We start from the raw sequence: 21957 nt of genomic DNA on the forward strand, positions 1-21957 counted from the left end.
AAGACTTTTTTTAAAATCACTTTTGAGACTCAATTTTATAACAGACTCACACACTCTCATAAACTTCTTTATATAATAATAAAAACTGGAACATATAACTCTTTTAAGTAGTGAAATAAAAATACATAAAAGTTAAAATAGTTAATACAAATTTTTCAACAAAATACTTTGTAAACGGTGCACTGTGTAACAAAACAGTCAAGAGTTACTTAACAACCATAATTCTGAAGAAAGTTGTAAGTAAATAGTACTTCCTTTCTTCCTTTAAAATCCAGTCAGTTACAGTACTAAAAAGTATCCCGTTCAGACCTTACTACAATATAGTGTAGTGACATATATAGTGAAACTCATCTGTTTCTACGGCTACGGACTAAATAATGTCAGGTACCCATTAGAGATGGGTGGACTCAGGCGCATCAAATAAATCTCTAAATTCAAAAGCCCAATCTTCACTGACATTCAAGACCTTGAATTTCATAGATTGGAAGCCAACCATTTTACCATTAAGCCCCTCAGTTATTAGGAAATACATATAATATGGCATAAAGTGAACTACAGCTGATAACAGTTCATCAGACCAGACAATCATTTTGTTACTCAAAAACCCAGCTGGTCCAATTGATTGAATATTTTCTGCATAACGAGAATGTTATTGTAGTTTAGGAATCTGTCCCACTAAGTGGCTGATCCACTACTGCATGGTGTGATTAACAGTATAAGACTAATGTTATGTACAGGTTTGGGCTCATTAAAAATTAATATGGATTTCAAACAATGTCAACATCAATAACAAATCTTTCAGCATCAATTTTTACTTCATCATAATGGTATTATTAGAAAATGTAAATATGTTATTATCAGTGCTTTTTTTGTAAAAAAAAAAAAAATAGGTGCCGGTACTCAGTGATGAATTGCCTAACTTTAAACTACTAATAAATTAATAATATATGTTAAAATGTAAGAAAAGTAATCATTTTTCCTCCACATGAAAAAGGTATGTGTATCAGTACGTACCGTCACAAAAAAAGCACTGGTTAGACAAAAACAGAAAAAAACAATTTTCCTACACCATAAGAGCACATATTGTTACAGAGCACATGGATCATATATTTAAGCTTTTATAAGTTGTCGAATATATATATATATATATAATAAAATTAGTGAAAAACACAAACTATAAAAAATATATAATGGTATGAGAAATATTTTGAATGTTTGCAACTCTTAAAATAAAGTTTTTTTTCTTTAATACATTTTTGAGCAGAAGTCCAGACAAATCTGCTTCCTTATTTGCATAGCAACTTGACAATTATATATTTAAGTTGCCAGAAATCAAATGAATGGCCATACTTTAGAATTATTGTGCTTGTTGCTTTTTATATATATTTTAGACAATGATTTATTTTGCTTAACTCTTCCAGTAAAAAATGAAATTTTCCAAGGCGAGCAAAAATCTGCAAGGAGGTAGTGTTACTACAGCTAACATATTTTTGTTTATTTCATTGTATAAACTGACATACTTGATTTTATTTAGTTTAAAGGAAAATGAATAGGCAAAAAATGCTTAATTAATAAAATAAAAAATTCTAGAAAATATTTTTGAAATTAAGTTTAAACTGAGCACAAAAAAAGGAAATGCATAAAAAAAAATCCTCAAAAAATCAATTTGCTGAAAGATTTAACCAATTAAGTATACATTAATTCCATAAATATAAAAAAATCACAAACTAAACACATTTGTTACTTATAAAGATTAACAAACACACTATGATATTGTATTATTCAGTTTAGTTTTTTGGGTCCAGTGAAATACATTAACTCTTTCTCTCCTAACTGACGATACCAACGTTGATTCAACCCCATTTAATTAAATTAAGTTTTGGTTTTATAAACTTTAATTTGTGTTATATAAAAAGAGCTCGCATTTTTCTATAATCATATACCTAATATAACATTTTGTGATTGGATACAAAAACGTTTTAAGGTTAATCATAACATGGTAGTGAAACACAAATGAGCAAAATTTATAATTCCATTGGAATGTGGAAAATAATAACAGAGAGAAAGAGTTAAAAAAAAAAGCATCACTAAAACAATGTTGTTGTTTGTTTTTTTTTTAACTTGTAGATTCAGCATCTTGTTATTGTTACAGTAGTTATGCTGAGGTGGTCAAATTGTAGTCAAAATGAATTTCCATTCGATTGGACCAATAAAATTTATCTTATCTTATCTTATTCAATTATAACCAAAGACAAAGAAAAATGATTCTCCCATTTTGAATATAAAAAAAGGACAATAAAATTTTAATATTACAGTGAAACAAATATCATATACTAAGTTACTTTCTGAGGATAATGCCCTACTCGCCAGCACTTGCGAAGTAACTCAATGAAAGAATTTAACAGAAATTTCCATTGGCCATTACACTCTATAAAAAAAACAATAGCATCCCCTTTTTTGTATTTTTTTTTAAGATAGCTTACCTTTACATTTTAGCAGACCCTGATGGATTTTATTTGAATTATTAAACAAAAAGTAGAGGGCAAAATTAACATTGACGCCACTTAACTAGGAATACAATGGATTCTAGTAAATTGAGACACAATGGAATACTATCATTTCTGTCATTATCACTGGGTAAAATTACATAAACAATAACTGTATGGGGAAAATGTTATGTTACTTAAGGATTCAGTCTCAATAAGTGCTTAGTCACAATAACCATCAGGTCTGAATAAGATTAACTCAAATGAGTTTTCAGTCATAAGCGTAGCAATATAGGAATAACTTTAGAGCCCATTCATTATTTATCCTTATATATTGTTTTGTAAATAATAAGATACAAACCTAGATAACTAAGCTACTTTTGAACTACAGAAGTGATAAAGTTACAGACTGCAGAAAAAGCGACTCTGCCACTTTCAGACCACAAAAAGTCTGGAGCCATTCGGAGAATATCCGCATGGTAGCCCCCATGACCAAAATGAAATTTCACCTTAACCCCAGCATCTTGAAGCCTTTTAGAGTAGATCATTGCCTCATCACGCAGAACATCAAACTCACATGCATGTATAAATGTAGTTGGCAGTCCTGTCAAGTCTGGAGACATCAATGGTGAAAAAAGTGGATCCACAATGATGTCTTTAATTTTGTTGTATACATCTTGATCATAAGAGGCTGTAATCTCTGTGGCTGTTCTGTTGGCTGTTCTGAACATTTTCGGTAAGTTTTTAACACTAACAAAGTCTGCAAACTTTGAAGTTCTCATTTCAGGAGGGATATGTTGATTTTCACTCATGAGCCAAGAATAATACTCTGTATTATCTTCCTCTTTAAAAAAAAAAAAGTAATAAAATATGAATAATATAATAATATACAAATATAGTAAAATTAAAGAAAACATTTATAGCACAGTTTAACTAAAATAAAAGTTCATTGGAAATCTTAGAATTGTGTTCATTGCATAGAAAGTCTTGAAACGTATATATATGCTGATTTAAACCTACAGCTATCTGATGTTCACAGCCGTCTCAGACTTCTGTGCCACTGTGGACTGCATTTAGTTTAAAGAGTGGTATTGGTCCGCGCGAGCCAATCATCACTTTTTAAAAACTTTGCGCAGGCTGGAGGCAAAACAGTATTTATTATATTTCTTGTAAATGTAGGACAATGTTGGCTCCCCCCAACAATAAACAATAACAAGCATTTTTCCATGATAAAAATTACTGAAATTCTATAAAACAATGTGAAAGCTTGAAAATAAGGGATGATGAATACAAACTAAATAAGGATAAAACAACTGTCACACAAGGACAAGAGGTCTCATAATACAAATAATAAACATAATTCTGCTGTACGAACTCGAATTGAAAGAACTGAAGCGAGAGCTACGTGATCGAGGGCTGAAGACAAGTGGAAACAAAGAAACCTTACAAGCACGCCTCCGGGAAGACATGATGGAAGAAGAGGAAGATCCAGACACGTATCTTTTTCAAGTAGAACCAGATACGGAGGAGCTCTTGAGCTCAATGCTAGGAAACATTAATTCCAAGATAGATGCCATGGACACCAAGGTAGATGCCAAGATAGATGTCATTGTCTCGGGAATCAAAACCGAGTTAGTGGCTTTGAACCAACGCATACCTGCTGTGGAGGAGAGAATCACCAATACTGATGTTTGTCGAGATGCTAAAACCAGTGAGAGGAGCCTTGGTGGTGATCATGAGAACCCATTGAAACCTGACGAAGCCGTTGAGAGACATATGCAAGTCGAGAGATACCAGCCAGGTCTGCACCCAAAAGACGTTGGTCCAGCTGCCAACGGCTATTAACTTGAGAGATATTTGTTATCGCAAAGCTATTTGTACTGTTCTACGTGCTGCCAATTGTACAGTATTGGCTGTTATTTATGGACATTAAACCTTTACGTTATTTTGGAGCCCTGACTTGTCAAGTTCTTTAAGTTGGTGGTGTATGGTGCAGTTTGCAGAGAGCCTGGATAGTGAGATTCGTAACAATATTAAGTGATTTATATGGCTGCATGGTTGTGTGGTATGCACTCTGGACTATCATCTCTGCCATCCTGAGTTCAAACTCCACCTGCCACAATTCCCGGCCATCTTGTGGAAGGTTTGGGCTAGGATGTGATAATTTTCCAATTTGAAGAAATATCCCAAATATGTAATATATAAAACTTACAGAAACAAACAAATAAAACTAACCAAGTCCCAAATACAAAGAATTATAAGCTGCCATAATTCTGGTGGTCAGTATGGGCATAGAGTCATTCATATCCACATAAGATGGTAGTCTTAAGTCAAAAGCCTGCAACACTGGAAATAATAACACCTGAAACTTGAGTGAGGGTAGTCCAGACTTCTCCCTGGTGAGTGCCAGTGCTACTGCAGCAGCCAAATTACCTCCAGCACTGTCACCTGAATTTGATTTTAAAAGAAATACATTTAATTAGAAACATATTTAAAATTCAGCAACAAGAACCTTCTATTATTATGTATACATGTTTCATTATGAAATCCTGTATATTGTTATGTGTATAATTTATTAGTAGAGAATTTATGTCTTGTGGCAGGAGTCTTTGAAAACTTGTTGCTTTCACTGTTGTTTCCTGATGCATACATCTTAATTTTATGTGCCTTTCAGTGCAAATGTCAATAAGCCACTGAAGGGTATGTCTGTCAGGAAAGATAATAGACTAAAGATCAACTACCTCTCCACAAGCTGTAAAAGATCTTAATCTGAAATAGCAAAAATTTCCACCATTGCACAAACTTTTGCTACAGGTTAAGTTCTGATCACTTCATTCTTGTTCCAAATATTTGTCTTTTTTTACATTTGAACCTAAGCCCTCCAGCACAACTCACAATCAGTAAGTATGCATTATAACTAGTTGTGGATTTAAAAGGAGATAAATCTGCATCACACAATTCCTGAACATCATTATCACAAGTCAAGACAGCAAGGGTGTGAAATACAACATTTAGTTTACAACAACAGTTCTCAATGAGCATAGCTTAACTATGATGTCACTACTTAGCATTTGCTAGTTCTTAATAGAAAAACTCATGTGTACTTAAACAGATGAGCAATACTTGCTTTTCTTTCAACATTTCCATCTATTTCAGATCAAAGATAGACATTTACAAAACAACAAATATATTCTTTAAATACTGACAGAGGCCTAGACTTCCAGTGTATTAGCAGGTTATTGAGTTTGTAAAACTCACTGACTTTTATTAGTCACATGCTGCTACCAGGCCAAAACCATTTAATTGATCCCTACAAAATCTCTCAAGCAATGATAGGCCAACATTAACAGCTGCTAATCTAATGAAAGGCCTCTACTATTTGGTATTAATATTAATATACTGATATGTCTATAATATATCTACTTCCATCTCAAAAGACTGGATGAACTCAGATGATGCACAGGTTTTGTTTTTTTCTTGAGTCCAAGAACAATCTTAGTGTGACTTGACAAGGTGATTCTTGAGCTTCTAATTTTCCCACAGTTCAAGCATGTGAATGAGTCTTTTGTAGGGCTAGTTGACAGGGCAGCTTTCTTTCTCATTCTTATGTCTAAGACTACTTCATTCCCATTGCTCTCAGTGAGGTTTGTGCTAACACAAGACAAGAGAAGATATTTGGCACATTGCATCAGGAATAAACAGCCAAATTTTTTCCACACCAGTGACTGAGAAGTTTTTAAAAGCATCCTCCAATTAGTGAATTAAATGCATAAATCAGTCCTGGCTTTACATGAGGTATTCATAGTTTTCTTTTTCCCTGTGATGATATGACAAAAATCTAGTCTATTGATAATCCAATACTGAAGGTACTGGGCTATTGATATGTCAATAGTAATTAGTACTAGTCTTTTAAATTGCCTGATCTACTACTACCTACCAAGATAAACTTACCCCCAACTCCTATTTTGCTCACATCTATACCAAACTGTAGACCATTCTTCAAAAAATATCGTGTAACTACTAAACAATCTTGCACTGGAACAGGAAATGGAAACTGGGGTGCTCTTCGATAGCTAAATATAAATCAAATATTATTTTTAAAAAAGAGAATATCAAAATGAAGTTCTTTGTGTGAATATTACTGCTGAAGTGCAGAAATAAGTTATTCTACAGATCATCTAATTATTGTGCAGATTAACTCGGGTAATCAGCTCATGTGCAGAAAATTGTTTCATGTTTCACTTGTTAAAAAATGGATCCTACACTTATTACCCCTAAACTACAGTACTAGTAAGGTGACCAGATATTTGGGCAGTGGGACACATGTTGATGAAGGGATGTAAAAAACAGTCTCAAGATTTTTTCAAGCAATATTTCAACAACTTAGACGTAATTACAATACAATCAGAACGTACACACAACAATTTAAACACAATGTACATAAAAGTCAAATCATCAATGAACACTGCCAAAAACTGGGCAATGATTGCTTCACATTTGGATCTTTCACATTTATTCTGAGTCATTTATTTTTAAGCAATATCAAAGTGCAGTACATTGATTGAAAAAATTTTTTATGGAAAACGGCAAAAGTACATTTAGCGGCTGTTAGTTGAACTATCTAAACATATTTTTGAATGTTTGAGAAGTCTCTTAATACCAAGTTTATAAAAAGTAATTCTCTGTTTTACCAAGAACTATAGCTACAATAGAGTGGGCATCAGTTTTTGCTTAGTCTACTTCAGGTAATTCTCTTTAATTTTAAACTCAGTGCCTTGCATTTGCAACTGCTAACATTTTTTTTTATTGCTTTTCTAAATCTTTCTTGTCCTCATCACACTGTGTTTTCTAATTCTTGCCACACCCTTTCTCTTTCGGATCTATTTCATCACAAATTACATACCAAACATGTCACACGATGTACACTTGTGAGAACCGGATGCTGCTTTTGAGCAAATGATATTTGATAAAGTTTTCAGCATTTATAGTAAGCAAGCTGTTAATGTGCACAATTCCTATGTAAAATACCGAAAAATTACTTGATTCTGTATTTTATCAGTTAATTTGGAGATAAGCTCAATAATAAGCACATTAACAGACTACAAGCTTTAGGGCTAACATAAACATTGTAATATATGTCTACATATTTTTATTAAAGTATGAAATGACACTTATACTTAGTCTTGGGACTCCAAAATAATGTCATATTATTATTACTATAATTTGACATAAGTGAAAACGTTGTAATATATCTGTGTACACATTAATGTCTCAAGTTAGTCATAATTTATAATGTACTTACTCAACACTAATAACCACTATATTAGTTTCCTTTGCAAAATGGTATGTTGTGGAGTCATAATCATCTGAATCAAATAAAAGATTTAATAACAACTATTTAAAAAAAAAATTAACTAGGTTAGTGAATGTAAATTAAAATATCATTAAACATTAAAACAATGGCATTTTAAATAAAAGACTAGGTCTAGGTCAAGTAGGCTAGTACCATTTAAAAGACAATGTGTTTGCTTTTTATGTAAACAGATATGTTTATATCTCTAATCATATTTGTTATATCTAATTATAATGCCTTATTTAAGTCATTGTTATGAACATAATGATAACAGAGTCGAAAACCATGTCCGCTTAGTATGGCTTTAATACACTGAATGACTACACAACATACTGTTGTAACTCCAGTGGCGGACTGAAAGGGTTAATGTGTGTGCGGCCTACTGATACACACGACTCAGGCCAATCACACAGGTCAACGGCTGTCAATAGACAAGGGACAGTACTGCTAATAACCGCAAGTATGACCTGTGTTGTGGTCATGTGATCAAGAGCCTTCACGGTCGAGAGACAGTGTGTTAAAAAGGACAGTTGAGTCCAGGACAGCAAGGCAGTAAGGAGTTGTGGTACCTTTGAGTCCTCAAAAATGTAGCTGTACGAGCTAGAGAGACTAGTAATGTTAGTTAGGCAATTCTTTTAAGTTCAAGAAAGCATTTGAATTTCATGTAGCCCATTGTGTTGAATTGGCTGTCGATGTATTTGTAATTAAATTGCCACTTTGTTACTTGAAGCTCTTGTTGTCAAGTTCTTGTGTTAGATGTGCTGTTGTGTTGTTAAGTAGTGTTAAGTAATGAAGTCATAAGCTGACTCTTCAATAGAAGAGATTACCCTACAATTAGCCGAATAAATAGTATATACTTGAGATTTTGTCAGAATGAATACATAGATTTTATTTAAAAATAAAACCATTTTCACTAAGCTTCTAGAAGCCTGTTTTGTTTCCCTGGACATAAAGTTATTCCATTTCAATCTCTACATTATAATCGATTAGATCATAAATAAGTTAAACCATTGATAATTTCAGATCTACTATATCTTTTTGGGAAGCATTTGCACATTTATTCATAGTCAATGACAATACAAGAAATGAATTAAAGAAACAATTAGTTAATATATTAGTGTTAATTAATGAATTTTTTTTTATAGAATATATATATATATATATATATATATACAGAGAGAGAGATAGAGAGAGAGAAAGGTAGATGATTCTGGCGGTATTAAAATATATCAAAGTAATTGTGCTTTTCTTCCTCTTAAATGAACTTCTTTGTTTTTCACAAATTATTTCTTTTTTAATTTAACGACGAGAATTCTGGAGTCAAATGAATACAAACACATTATGGAACTTCTTGCTTTATTTTATTTTTGTATTCTTTCACTTTTACCAGAAAAGCATTGAAACTAAATGTAGCTGTCGTGTGAAATGATTTGAAGCATCCATAAGAGACGCAGATGTTAGGTGAAAACTTCATAAAGCTCATCTTATACACAGAAACTCCACAGAGCTTTTATGTCAAAGACAGAAACTCCACAAAGCTTTGATGTCACAGACAGAAACTACACAGAGCTTTGATGTCACAGACAGAAACTCCAGAGATCTTTGATATCACAGACAGAAACTCCATAGAGCTTTGATATCACAGACAGAAACTCCGTAGAGCTTTGATGTCACAGACAGAAACTCCACAAAGCTTTGATGTCACAGGCAGAAACTCCACAGAGCTTTGATGTCACAGACAGAAACTCTGTAGAGCTTTGATGTCACAGACAGAAACTCCACAAAGCTTTGATGTCACAGACAGAAACTCCATAGAGCTTTGATGTCACAGACAGAAACTCCGTAGAGCTTTGATGTCACAGACAGAAACTCCACAAAGCTTTGATGTCACAGGCAGAAACTCCACAGAGCTTTGATGTCACAGACAGAAACTCTGTAGAGCTTTGATGTTACAGACAGAAACTCCACAAAGCTTTGATGTCTCGACCGTAAAGGCTCTTGATCACATGACCACAACACAGGTCATACTTGTGGTTATTAGCAGTTCTGTCCATTGTCTATCGACAGCCGTTGACCTGTTGACCTGTGTGATTGGCCTGAGTTGTGTGTATCAGTAGGCCGCACACACATTAACTCTTTCAGTCCGCCACTGGAGTTACAACAATACATTTTGTGAACACATTCTTACAGACAAGTTACAAGCACATGTAAACATAAGAACGACAACCGATACAGCATATAATTTTCATAACAGTCTTCAAACTCAAGGTCATGTTGGCTAAATTCTATCCTTGAATGTGTAGAATATATATATAGTGCTACACTGGCATAAAATGATGCAATTGATACATAATCTACTCTTTCTATGCCAGAAAAAGATTTTTTTTAGGAATAGATCTCAATATTCCTAAAAACAATTTGCATTTTATAAAAGTCAAAGAAATTACCAGCAGTCATCAAAACCCATCCACCACCATGGAAATACACCATAGCAGGGGACACAACTGATGCAGTGTTAGGTCTGTAGATTATGACAGGTACATTTTCAATTACTTCCCTTGTCACCTGTAATTAAAAATAAAATATATTTTTCAAAAAAGATATAAACTTATTTCACTACAGCTTCTCTATTATATCCTGAAAGTCACATGACAGATAGAGGGAGCAACAATGGGTTATATTGGTTTCTACTGGAATCCTCAGACAATGCTTGTGACATCATGGATGTTAATTATCCAAACAAAATCTCTAATGAAGTAGGATGCAAATGGGGCTGGATTGGCCAAACAATGTGGAGAAAAAGGGAAAATGTGACAAAGCAGGCTCTGGACAGGAACCCACAGGGGAAGAGAAAGGCAGGGAGCCCAAAGTAAAAATGGAGGACATCAATAGATCAAGAAACAAAGATTGAAGGATATAGATCCAACTGAGGGATTGCCCAGAACAGAGTCCAGGGGCAAAATATCGTTATGGCCCCATGCTCCACTGGGATTAAAAAGGACTAAGTCAAAGTCAGACAATACAGCAAGCAATGGGTAGGTCAAGTCTGCAGCACAGAGTATGAGCAAATCACTTAAGTGAACCATTTCCAAAAACTTGTAACTTCATCTCTGTTATGTAGATTTAATAAATCAGGATCTAAAAGCAGTGGACATTAATGTAAACTATGGGGGAAATAAGAGCTCTAAACTATGTGGAAAGAAGTGGTGGTTTCAGCTAAAAAATAGCAAAATAATAATTAATTCAGCCAACAAAGAAGTAGAGCCAATGGGAAAAAGATTGTCTCCTTTAATGCCCAGTGCCATCTGTGATGTATGTTGGGCAAAAATGTCTCCATAATAGGACTCTATAGCTAAAAGAAGAAATATGTTTTGTGAAATGAGTTTAATCAGTCTACGATTGAAAGCATACAACTAAAATATTTTTAGTCTTACTATTAGGGAAAGAAGGTGTCAGGGGGAGGTAAGGCGAGAGTGAATATGTTACTTTGATATTTTGGTATGATAATGATATCCCCTTGTTTAAGTACTCCCAGATTATGAATGTGAATAGTCTTGGACGTGTTATGAACTGAATGGTTTAGTCTTCGTTGAATGTGTGAGAGAGTGTGTTAGTTAGTGAGGTCTTGTTCCCGGTCGGTTGGACAGTCGCTTCCTGGACTGGTGTTTATGTATTATTTACTGACAGTTAATATAATTGTGTGCTTATTAAGTATTAAAGTATTATTTGCATTTTCATGGATATCTGAGTTGGAGTTAAAGTGTATCAAGTAGTAATTGTTCTTATTTGTGTAACAAGTTATTAATGAATAGGAATTGAGTAATTGTGTAAGCCCCTACGAGCGTAAAGAGCCAAGACAAGTCAAGCTAAGAAAAGAACCCTGACAGTAGGTAGTCCTAGAATTTAGATCCTTGATAATGATGATATTCGAACATTCAAGCTACAAGTTTCTGACCCTGACTATAATAACAACCTTATTAATAAAGTAATGCCACAGCTCCTGAATTTCAAAAATTTACACTCAGAATACTCAGTTAATGATATGAAGAGATATGACATGCTTTGTGTTAACAATTTTTCACAATTCAGAATAACTGACCAGAGCAAAAATATTGGACCATTTGAAAGAGTGGACTGAGTGGCCTCTAGACATTGGTCATCAAGAGGAAGCACTAAAGGACTTACGTAAGTAAGTCAAGTTAATTCACTAGGAAGTGTAAGTCTAATTTCATTCGACAGAGTCTCTTGATTAATTTTTTAATTTTTAACTACCAACATTTGCTAAGAGAGAACATATTGATATGTGCCTGGTATTGACAATTGTGAGCAGTTCCATGCTAAACATCCTAACCAAAACAAATAAAATAGAATTTAATAATTGAAATAATTTAAACCAACCTGAACATCCCCATGCTTTGCTGATGGTAAAACTCCTTCAAGTTTGATAGAATTTTGTAATATTTTCACATTATTCAGAAAACTACCATACCCAAAAAACTTTCTGATTTTCATCTGAATAAGAAAAATAAAACAGATAATAAGAACATATGATCAAACAAGATCTCAAGTTCAAAAAGGAATGTACACTAGTATTTTGAAACTTGATATTACCACAAAAGTCACAAGTTTCATCAAGCCCATGAACAATTCTGTTCTAACAGGATCATGAATTCCAGTTGGCAGGGGTGTATAACAAATGATAGCAATCCCAGCAACCAGAACAGAAAGAATTACCACAAGGACTTTAAGCAACATGTTTTCAATCTGAAGAAAATTAAGAAAAGACAGTTGATCAATTATAAGAAGAAAATTGTGCATGTGAATATATAAAAGAAACAAATTTCAAATGAAAAAAAAAGTGGTAGCCAGTCAATAATTTTTATAAAGTACATTAAGTAAGAGATAAGATTTTAAAAGGATTATTTCAAACTAGCAGTAAGCACCGGCTGCTACACCCATTGATTATACCTAGGCTTTATATTGTTTTTTTATGGCTGGAACCGCCCATTCTTTTCTTTGTTTTTTTGTAATTCTAATCAATGGGCCAAATTTTAAAGATTAACCTAACATACATCATTAGCATGGTCTTAAAAGGAAACTCTACATTTTCAATAACACTGGTTACATTTCATTAACAAGTTTTGGAGTATTTCTATATTGCTATGCAGTCTCAGCTGTGGCCTATATAACTTGCCACATGCAGAGCAGACACAGCCATTGTCCGTGAATATAGATTTTCTTTTTGCCATCTACGTCTGTCCTCTTTTTTTTGCTTTGTTTTGTAAAATCCTTTACATGTTTCGGATGTTCCTTCAGAGTTGATAATTACTTCCTAGTCCAAGCCTCCCGCAGGACGACGGGGGATGGGAGCTGGCAGGGTTTGAACCCTGGACCATCGATAAGTCTGAACAACAGTCCAGCGCGCAAACCGCACGACCAGGCAGCTATGCTTTTGATCATCGGCCATTGTGAGAGATCTACAGCTGTCTCGTTCTGAAGCCGCCTTCAGACAAATACTCTCTTCTATGTCAGTTAAAGCAAGTTGGCGCTTAAGCTGGACTTTAAAGCCTTTCTGTGGGGCACCTCTGTTACGTTGACCACTTATCAGCTGACCAAAAAAGACTGCCTTAGTATACACTCATCCCCCATACAGGATACATGTCCTGCACAGCGTCACTGTCAGACCATTAGAAGTTCCTCTAAACAGGCATTCACAAGAACATCACTGTTTGTAGTGCAATCTAACCACTGTTTGTAGTGCAGTCTAGCCACTATTTGTAGTGAAGTCTAGCCACTGTTTGTAGTGCAGTCTAGCCACTGTTTGTAGTGCAGTCTAGCCACTGTTTGTAGTGCAGTCTAGCCACTGTTTTTCATGATTAAGTACTAACATCTTTGGTGAAAGCATTCTCAAGAAGTCTTATCTCTTTTCTGTACTATACAGTATAGTAGCCTACCCATGTATCAGATCAATAAAGAAGGGTTAAGAGAACCATTGCTTGGTAAACATCGATTTTTGTAGGCAGGCGGAGCAATTTATTCTGACAAACTCTTGCCTGGAGGCGTCCAAAAGTAGTAGGCCTACTGGCCCTGGCCAGTCAGTTATCAACTTCCCTTGAAAGCCCTGTGTTATTAGATGTACACGTTATACTTCCTAGTAGCCTATATATATATATATATATATATATAGGCTACAGTGCTTTTTTTGTGACGGTATGCACCAGTACAGTATACCTGCACCTTTTTCAATGTGGGGAAAAAATATATATTAATTTATTAGTAGTTAAAAACGAAGATTATTTAAAATGGCAATATTTCGAAAAATTTAGTCAAAGACACAAGTTCACTCCAGTATTTATTCAATGCTATGAAGAACTGTGTTGAAAGTGTTGGGTTGTCTTGTACAAGATGGCAAGGGTAACAAATGAGACTGTGCTTAGAGAAAAAACATGGTTGTAATAAAATAAAGAGCAATAGCCCAATCATAAACTCAACTCGCGAAAGTTTACACAACTCTGCATTGAATACCCATCATTTTATTATGTATGTAATTTAAATCTTCATATAATAGGCACAGGGCCGGCCTTAAGCATAGGTAAATTATGCAGCTGTATAGTACCTACAATTGTTGAGAGCCCAGCACAGGCTTTACATTATTGTATTTTAGAGAAGAAAAAGAGAGATTTGTCCTCACTGTTATTGATGAAGTACACTAGGTTTTTAATAAGCTTCATAAATTTATTTTTTCGCTGTTAATTAATTTTTTTTCTATTTTATTTTCACTTCGCCTAGAGCCTTTAATTATCTAAGGTCGCCCTAACTGGCAGTTCCGAAAAGTACTTGAAGATTTGGAAACAAAACATTCCGATAATCAGTAACACAGTACACTGTCTACTGGCCTAGCATTAGAAGAATATGGAATCTTAAGGAAAAAATTGTTAGGTTCCTTGAAGGACATTGACCGTGACTTTTTTTTACTAATATTTCTAATGAAGAGTTGAAGACTGACTTAATGCTTATTATCAGAAGCATTGCTATTTGTTATTTGCACATGAAATGTATGTGCATCTAAAAATCTTTTCAAACAAAGCTATTCCTTTTCTTGAGGCCAGCAAGTGAAATTAGGCTTTATCATTTTCCTTAGCTGAAAGGTGAAACTATCTCTAGTGAAATGATTGAAAAGTACAAGACTCATTTGGATTCCTTGATTGTGGAATTTAAAAGCAAATTTTAAGACGTCAACAACTTGGAACAAATTTTCAATCTTAGCTCAGAAGCTGACTCAGCTCCAGAGGACATACCTCCAAGCACATTATGACCTGAAAAAAGTTCAAGTCAGTTCTTTCGCGGGAGTTTCATGGGTGCCAGAAGCTGTATATCCGCACTTCAAAAAGTTTGCTGCTAAACTTTCATATTATTTGTAATCACATTCATATGTGATTCTGCATATTTTTGTTTGTAAATTATCTTGAAAGTGTTAGGTCTATGCCTATTGACTGTAATTTGACAGCAGTCAGAACTAGTAAGCTAGTTCCATGGTTCTGGAACATTGTGCACGAGAGTAAACAATTAAATACTTCACATTAAGTACAACTATATATTTGGGGTGAAATACTGTGATGTAAACAAACAACGGCAAAATTTAAAGAAAAATCATTCGTAAAATTACTTCAAGAAATTGCTAACACTTGTTATAATTCCACAATTGGGAGTGCAAATATATTAATTATTATTTATTTATGCGGCCCCCAGTCCCCACATTTTTTTTAAAGTGGGCCTCGACTGAAAAAGGTTGCCCACCCCTGTCATAGAGTATTAATTATGTACAATTATTGTATAGATTTAGAAAATTTAGATCTAGCTCTAGAATTTTGGATCTAATAATATCTACTATAGAATCTAGAAATAGAATATATTTATTAATATATAAAATAATTAAAAATTTATTATTATTATATTATGAGATTAGTCTACATACCTACTAGATCTAGATCTAATTAGATTATTAGATAAGACAGTGAGTATGACAGTATGACGTATGAGTAGTGACAGAGTCGACAGAGATCAGACGATTATCATTGATTGTGTCAATTAGACTCAATTATGACAGATTATCATCACTGATTATGTATGATTTATCATTTAGATTATCATTGATTAATTAGATCTTTAACTTCAGTTGAATTAAGTTTAAGTCAAATAAAGTACTGAAAGTGAAGATTATCTTCAACTCTGAATCTGAGCACTATTAAAGGCAAATGCTAAAGACAGTAAAGGCAAAGGCAAAATAAATTGCCGCTAAATCAAGCTGTAAATCAAGTAGATCTAGATCTAGATTCTATAATAGATCTAAATAATAAATGTAATGGAACATCCGATCCGAAACAACATCAATCATTTATATGTCATTATCATTATTATTCATTATATCAATGATACTGTTACTGTTAGTCGGAGAGTTACTCAGTGTTAGTTACTGATGTCCAGTCAATGTAGATCTAGATCTAGATCTATCTATGTTTAATGTTACTATGTCGTTTATGTTAAGTATGTAGATTAGGAACTCAGTCATTTAAAATTGCATTTTTGTTGTGATCTACATCTAAATCTATAGTGACTATAGATCTAGCTCTCAGAGCCTTACATTTGTTTACATTATCCTGATTATGTTTAACTTTTTGTATCACAGACCTAGGCTAGATCTAGCTAGATAGGGCCTATAATATATATATAGGCTATATAGGTCCGATATGTAATATATAGATATATAGGTCTGTGCTTAGGGTTTAGTATTAAATAATTTTTTTCCTATGAATTTGACCTTTCTCCTGATTAACCTCCATAGAGAGGGATTTTCTTTTGTTTGTTCACTTATTCTGACCTGGACTCCTCTCATGGATCCGTCCGTATAGATCTTGACCTTGATGGTCTCATGACAATCTCTAGCATCAATAATGCCAACTTTTAAGTCATAATTAACAAACACTTAAATATGATCCTTATAACAAATTTATTAAAAGCCACGAATACTTTCACTTTGTAACAGAAATAAAAGATATAGGGCCTACTCGTATAGTATAGATTAAATGCAAAACTACAGACATATTGAAGGTAATCAAACTCGTAAGTGTCTACTAAACATGCAATAGAAAATGTTTTAGATCTATTTCTAGATGCAGTTAACAATTTAGTGCTTATACCAGACTAATCAACGCATAGTTGGCTCGAGGGGCAGAGGCGGCCTTAATGAGTGACGATTCGAGCGGAGCAACCGCCCCTGACACGCGCCGGTGGGGGATAGCAGAATGTATTATCTAGTTTGTTGATTTTTCATGCAAAATGTTTCTGAACCTAAGTTACGTTGATTAACGGCCACTAAATCAATACTAGGGGACCAGAAGCGTAGTAAGATGTGCGCCCGGGGCAAAGTAGTTCTATATAATTGCCGCCCACTCGAGCATTTCTTCCTTACAACATGTTCCTACTTTGAAAATGGACAGACTCAGAACACATAAAAACGATTTGCTCCGAGATCCAACCACAACTCCACTGAGTGAGCTTACAGCGCTCGCCCTGACCACCTTGTTGGATGGAAAGAAAACCTAGTGCCTCTCCAATACTGTCTACTGAAGAAAAAAAAATCTACGAAACACTATTTTAGAAATAAAACTAGTTTTAATGAACATTAAATACGTAAGTTTATACATAACCGTCTGGCCATGGCCAGTAGCGCTTTTGGACGGCTTCAGGCGAGAGTTTGGCGGAACAAATCGCTCCGCCTGCCTACAAAATCAATGTCTACCAGGCGGTGGTTCTCTCAACCCTTCTATATGGCTCTGAGACATGGACACTATACAGAAAAACAACTAAGAATTCTTGAGCGCTTCCACCAACGATGCTTGCGCTCCATCATGGACATACGGTGGCAAGACCGCACTACAAAGAGCGATGCCCTTGCGAACGTCGGTATGGACAGTATCGAGGGGCTTCTTATGGTCCGACAGTTACGCTGAGTAGGGCAAGTATCCCGTATGGGAGACGAACCTATGCCAAAGTCAGTCTTTTTTTTATGAGCTTAAAGGTGGTCGACGTAACAGAGGCGCCCAACGGAAACGATTCAAAGACCAGCTTAGGCGTCAACTTTCCTTGGCTGACATAGAAGAGAGCACCTGGTTGCATTCGGCCTCAGAACAAGACAACTGGAGGTCAGTCACGATGGCCGCGGGATACACATTTGAGACCAAAAGAAAATCCGCTGCCGAGGACAAACGCAGACGGCGAAAAGAAAATGCGGACAATGGTTATGCTTGCCATGGAATGGCAAAATATGTAGGTCACAGATGGGGCTGCGCAGCCACGGGAAATACTGCATTCCTCACTAATCTTCGGACTCGAAGACAAGCCTTATTATGCAAATTACAACCAGAAAAGTGTGTTATAATTAAGCTTCTTTATTGTTTCATTACATTCTGAAAACCCTCTCGGACTCCATTGTGCTCTCCAAGGTCCCCGGGTAGCTAAGGAGCTAGGCGCGAACGAAATCTTTCTCGTTTAGGAGGGAGCCACAGGCAAAAGTTTGAGAAACACTACTCTAGCAGTTACAAGGTTACAGAGTAAAACACTTCATTGTTATTGATAGAAATGATGAATTTAAATGAGTGTGAAATGTCTGTCAAGAGGAAGAGATTTGATCGTGCCATTCCTTATATCACAGTTTGCAAACTCAGAAAGTAATCCAATACATCGCTCCCTGCTTGTCTACAAAACAGAATGTCATTATAGTTTCAACATCATTCATATCAAATATAGTATAGGTTTAAAAAAAACAAAGAAAACATACAAAAATACTTTTAAAAAAAAACAAAGCTTATAAGAAGTGTAATTATATCAATTAGTTTGGATCAGTGATGTCATTACAATTGTAATAGATGTAGACCAACAACAATAAATTTGTGTCATTTATACTATTTTTAGCAATTATCTTAGTTTACGGCTATTTAATGCTTTTAGCTTTCTCTAAACGCTATGATCCTATGCAACTTCAGTCAAGTACAATTTCTTTCCCTTGCCCAAACAAAATAATTAATTTCCAATAGTTAATTAGCTAATTGGTTATTTTATTTTTATTCATCTTGTGTTGTTAGATATAAGAAATAATTGTGTCAAATTTCAACTTGATCCGAGATTGGGTGTCGGAGAAATAATATGTACAAACTTGTGACCAGGCACAGAGTAAGTTGATATAAGCTTTGTAAATATTTACTTTTAATGTATAACAACAACATCGAGTTCGGTAAATGTTAGAGTACTTGCGGCGTCCAGTTTTAATAATATTTAAGAATGAATTGGTGATGGAAAAATCTTTTGATAAAACGTCTTCAAGTTAAACCCCAAGTTACCTTGTTGTTGAGTTGTTGCTGTATGAAACGAGAATCAAAATTATAATAATTATAATCTTTATTATCCATGTGAGGATTTGTCATTAAAAAATACATTATAACTATAGTTTAAAAAAAATGCACATTCACAGAAGTTTCACTCAAAAAATTAGGCCCTACAAGTGAAATGTTTACATCAGATAAATTAATACTATTCAAAAGATTAGATAGCCTGGGGAAAAAATATTTTTGTGTCTTTTTTTTTAACAATAGCTTGTATCTCTTTTGTGATGGTAAAATCTCAAAATTCTGGCCCAGAATATAGAACTATTTAGATTTTACATTTCAATTCTCGACAGGCAGCATATATGTCTTTCTGAAGTTTTCATTATTCATTATGAACTTTTTACTTGTATCAAGTCTGCGCTGTAGTTACTGGGAGGAAACCTTTTTTGCAGCTCAAAATATAGAAAATTATAAGGCGCATTATTTATAGTCAAAACGATTTGTTTAAAACACCAACAATCAACCAACTTCATAGTATCTATATTTATATTGGTTATACTTTGAGTACTATTGCCGAACCCATTGCATTTTAAGTCTTAGATGTTTTTTTGTAAGGATGACTCGCACACAGATATCAAAGATAATCAAACTAACATTCGCATCATGGCAATGTCTTCGATTATGAAAATTAAGGATGAGTGCAGGGTTTCACATGACTGAGTAAACACTATTGCAACTAGCATATTTTTCCACAGACAAAGCCGTTGAGAGAGAGAGAGTGATTTGAGAAAAAGTGAGAGAGAGAGAGAGAGAGAAAGAGGCTAGAGAAAAAGAGAGACTAGAGAGAGAGATTGAAATATTTGAGAGAGAGAGAGAAAGAGTTTGAGAGAGAGAGACTTGAGACACAGAGAGAGACTTGAGAGAGACTCTTGAGAGAGAGAGAGAGAGAGAGAGAGAGAGAGAGAGAGAGAGAGAGAGGTTTCATTACCATGTCTAGAAGACGAGAACAAGTAGATATCCAACTGTAATATTATTTACGTAGCCTACTTACCATTGCGTGAAAATTCAATTAAGGTCACAATCCAATAAGCAAATACACACAAAACAAACAAAAAAACAACATAAGATGCTTCGAGTGTGTAGTTTGATTTTAAATAGGCCCGAAACGCCATCTTGACATCTAACCATTTGAAGACATCTCGCAGAATCCCATTAAAAAAAAAACAAACTATTTTACTGATTAAATTAAATTTTTTTTTTCAATTTCCATAGACATTTCCATTAGCTAGGATAATAAAACAAGTTAAATCGTCTTTAATAAATGTGAAACATTGTAACCCAAACTTTCTTGTCGAGATCAGTCACCAATTCACCAATGTCAAAGTCTGTCTCTTCTTAAGTAGTTGTTCTATCAATTCTCACATGGAAGTGTGGCTTAGTGGATACAGCGTTTGTCTCTCAATCTTAGGGTCACGAGTACGAATCCCGATTAGGTCAGAGTTATGTTTCATAGTTAAATAATATAAAAATAAATTTATGAAATCTCAATTAAACTTCAATTAAATAGATTACTGAGATTACTGAGGCGGGATTGGACTAATGATAAAGTTACAGATATTAGTGCATGTTCTCATGGACAAGATTAGGCTGGATATGGTAGAGCTGGACAGGTTTAGGGTTAAAATGTACCTAGAAGATACTATACATATACTAAGATACTAGTGATGATAAGTTAGGGATTAAACTAATGATAAAAATACAGATAGGTTTCATATAGTTGCACTATAATATTCACACACCAAGATATTAGCATGAATGAATCTCACGTTGTGCATATATTAGGGCTGGACTTAGGGTTAGGGTGCACATGAATGAATCTCAGATTGTGCACATAGTAGTGTTGGACAGCTATATGGTTAGGGTGCATATGGTAGGGCTTGACAGGGATATGGTTAGGGTGCACATGAATGAATCTCAGATTGTGCACATGGTAGGGCTGGACCAGTGTTAGGGTGCACATGGTAGGGCTGGACCAGTTTTATGGTTAGGGTGCACATGAATGAATCTCAGATTGTACACATGGTAGGGCTAAGGTGCATATGGTAGGGTTTGACAGTGTTATAGTTGGGGTGCACATGGTTAGGGTTGACTTGGAGGCATCTCAGAGAGGTTGTCCACATTCTAGGGCTGAAAAGGGTAAGGGTGCACATGGCAGGGCTGGACACAGACATAGAAACACACACGCTTCCTAACTATTGGAATTCAATTGTATATTTAAATAAAAATGGATAATGCATATAAAACATAAAGGAAACAAAAGTACTTACGTATTACGCGCACTATCATAGATAATAACGTCATAACAAAAGAAAGTCCAGAGTGCGTCTGTTATGTAAATACACAGTGATTCTCAAACGTTGCACACTCTTGTGTTCTATTCAACGATTAACATAGCACATTAGTCATAATTCAAACAAATCGATTATTCATGTGCGTGTATGGCTAGAACAGTGTTTCCCAAACTTTTTTGTCTCGTAGACCCCTTGCCATGTTTTTAAGTTTTCGGTAGACCCCCCAGCATTTTTTTGAAAATTCATAAACTTCAGATGTGCTTTTCTCACTGATTACTATGCGATATATATTTATTGATGACATTCAAAGCAAAATAAAATTTAATATGCATTACAAGAAGTAACTAAACAACAACAACAACAACAAAAAAAACGCCTATTGGTGG

At 34.5% G+C, this 21957-nt stretch overlaps 1 protein-coding gene across 5 annotated transcripts; it reads right to left on the minus strand.

Moving 5' to 3' along the window:
- Positions 1-108: 108 nt before the first annotated feature.
- On the minus strand, positions 109-21613 carry LOC106059182 (arylacetamide deacetylase-like). Of its 5 annotated transcripts, none has more exons than XM_056012149.1 (8): positions 21548-21613; positions 12451-12603; positions 12238-12351; positions 10287-10404; positions 7789-7852; positions 6438-6559; positions 4722-4934; positions 109-3330 (listed from the first exon to the last, which is right to left on the minus strand). In XM_056012149.1, exons 2-8 carry the CDS (start codon positions 12592-12594, stop codon positions 2861-2863), a joined length of 1245 nt encoding a protein of 414 aa, XP_055868124.1. In that variant the 5' UTR covers positions 12595-12603; positions 21548-21613; the 3' UTR covers positions 109-2860. The 5 variants fall into 5 exon arrangements, with proteins under 5 accessions (XP_055868124.1, XP_055868123.1, XP_055868121.1 ...); XM_056012148.1 differs by lacking the exon at positions 21548-21613 and adding an exon at positions 20272-20392; XM_056012146.1 differs by lacking the exon at positions 21548-21613 and adding an exon at positions 19236-19319.
- Between the last annotated feature and the right edge of the window lie 344 nt (positions 21614-21957).

This window comes from Biomphalaria glabrata, chromosome 15 (genome assembly GCF_947242115.1).
Source record: "Biomphalaria glabrata chromosome 15, xgBioGlab47.1, whole genome shotgun sequence".
In the NCBI taxonomy this organism is placed as follows: domain Eukaryota; kingdom Metazoa; phylum Mollusca; class Gastropoda; family Planorbidae; genus Biomphalaria; species Biomphalaria glabrata.

Bases quoted from the DNA above. Each gene is read 5' to 3' on its own strand.
- LOC106059182 (XM_056012146.1), bottom strand. From the start codon at position 19,319: ATGACAAATCCTCACATGGATAATAAAGATTATAATTATTATAATTTT. The intron at 12,604-19,235 runs GTAACTTGGGGT...AATTTTCTTCAG, and splicing joins AGCAACAACTCAACAACAAG to ATTGAAAACATGTTGCTTAA. The intron at 3,331-4,721 runs GTTAGTTTTATT...TTTTTTTTAAAG, and splicing joins TTCTTTGTATTTGGGACTTG to AGGAAGATAATACAGAGTAT.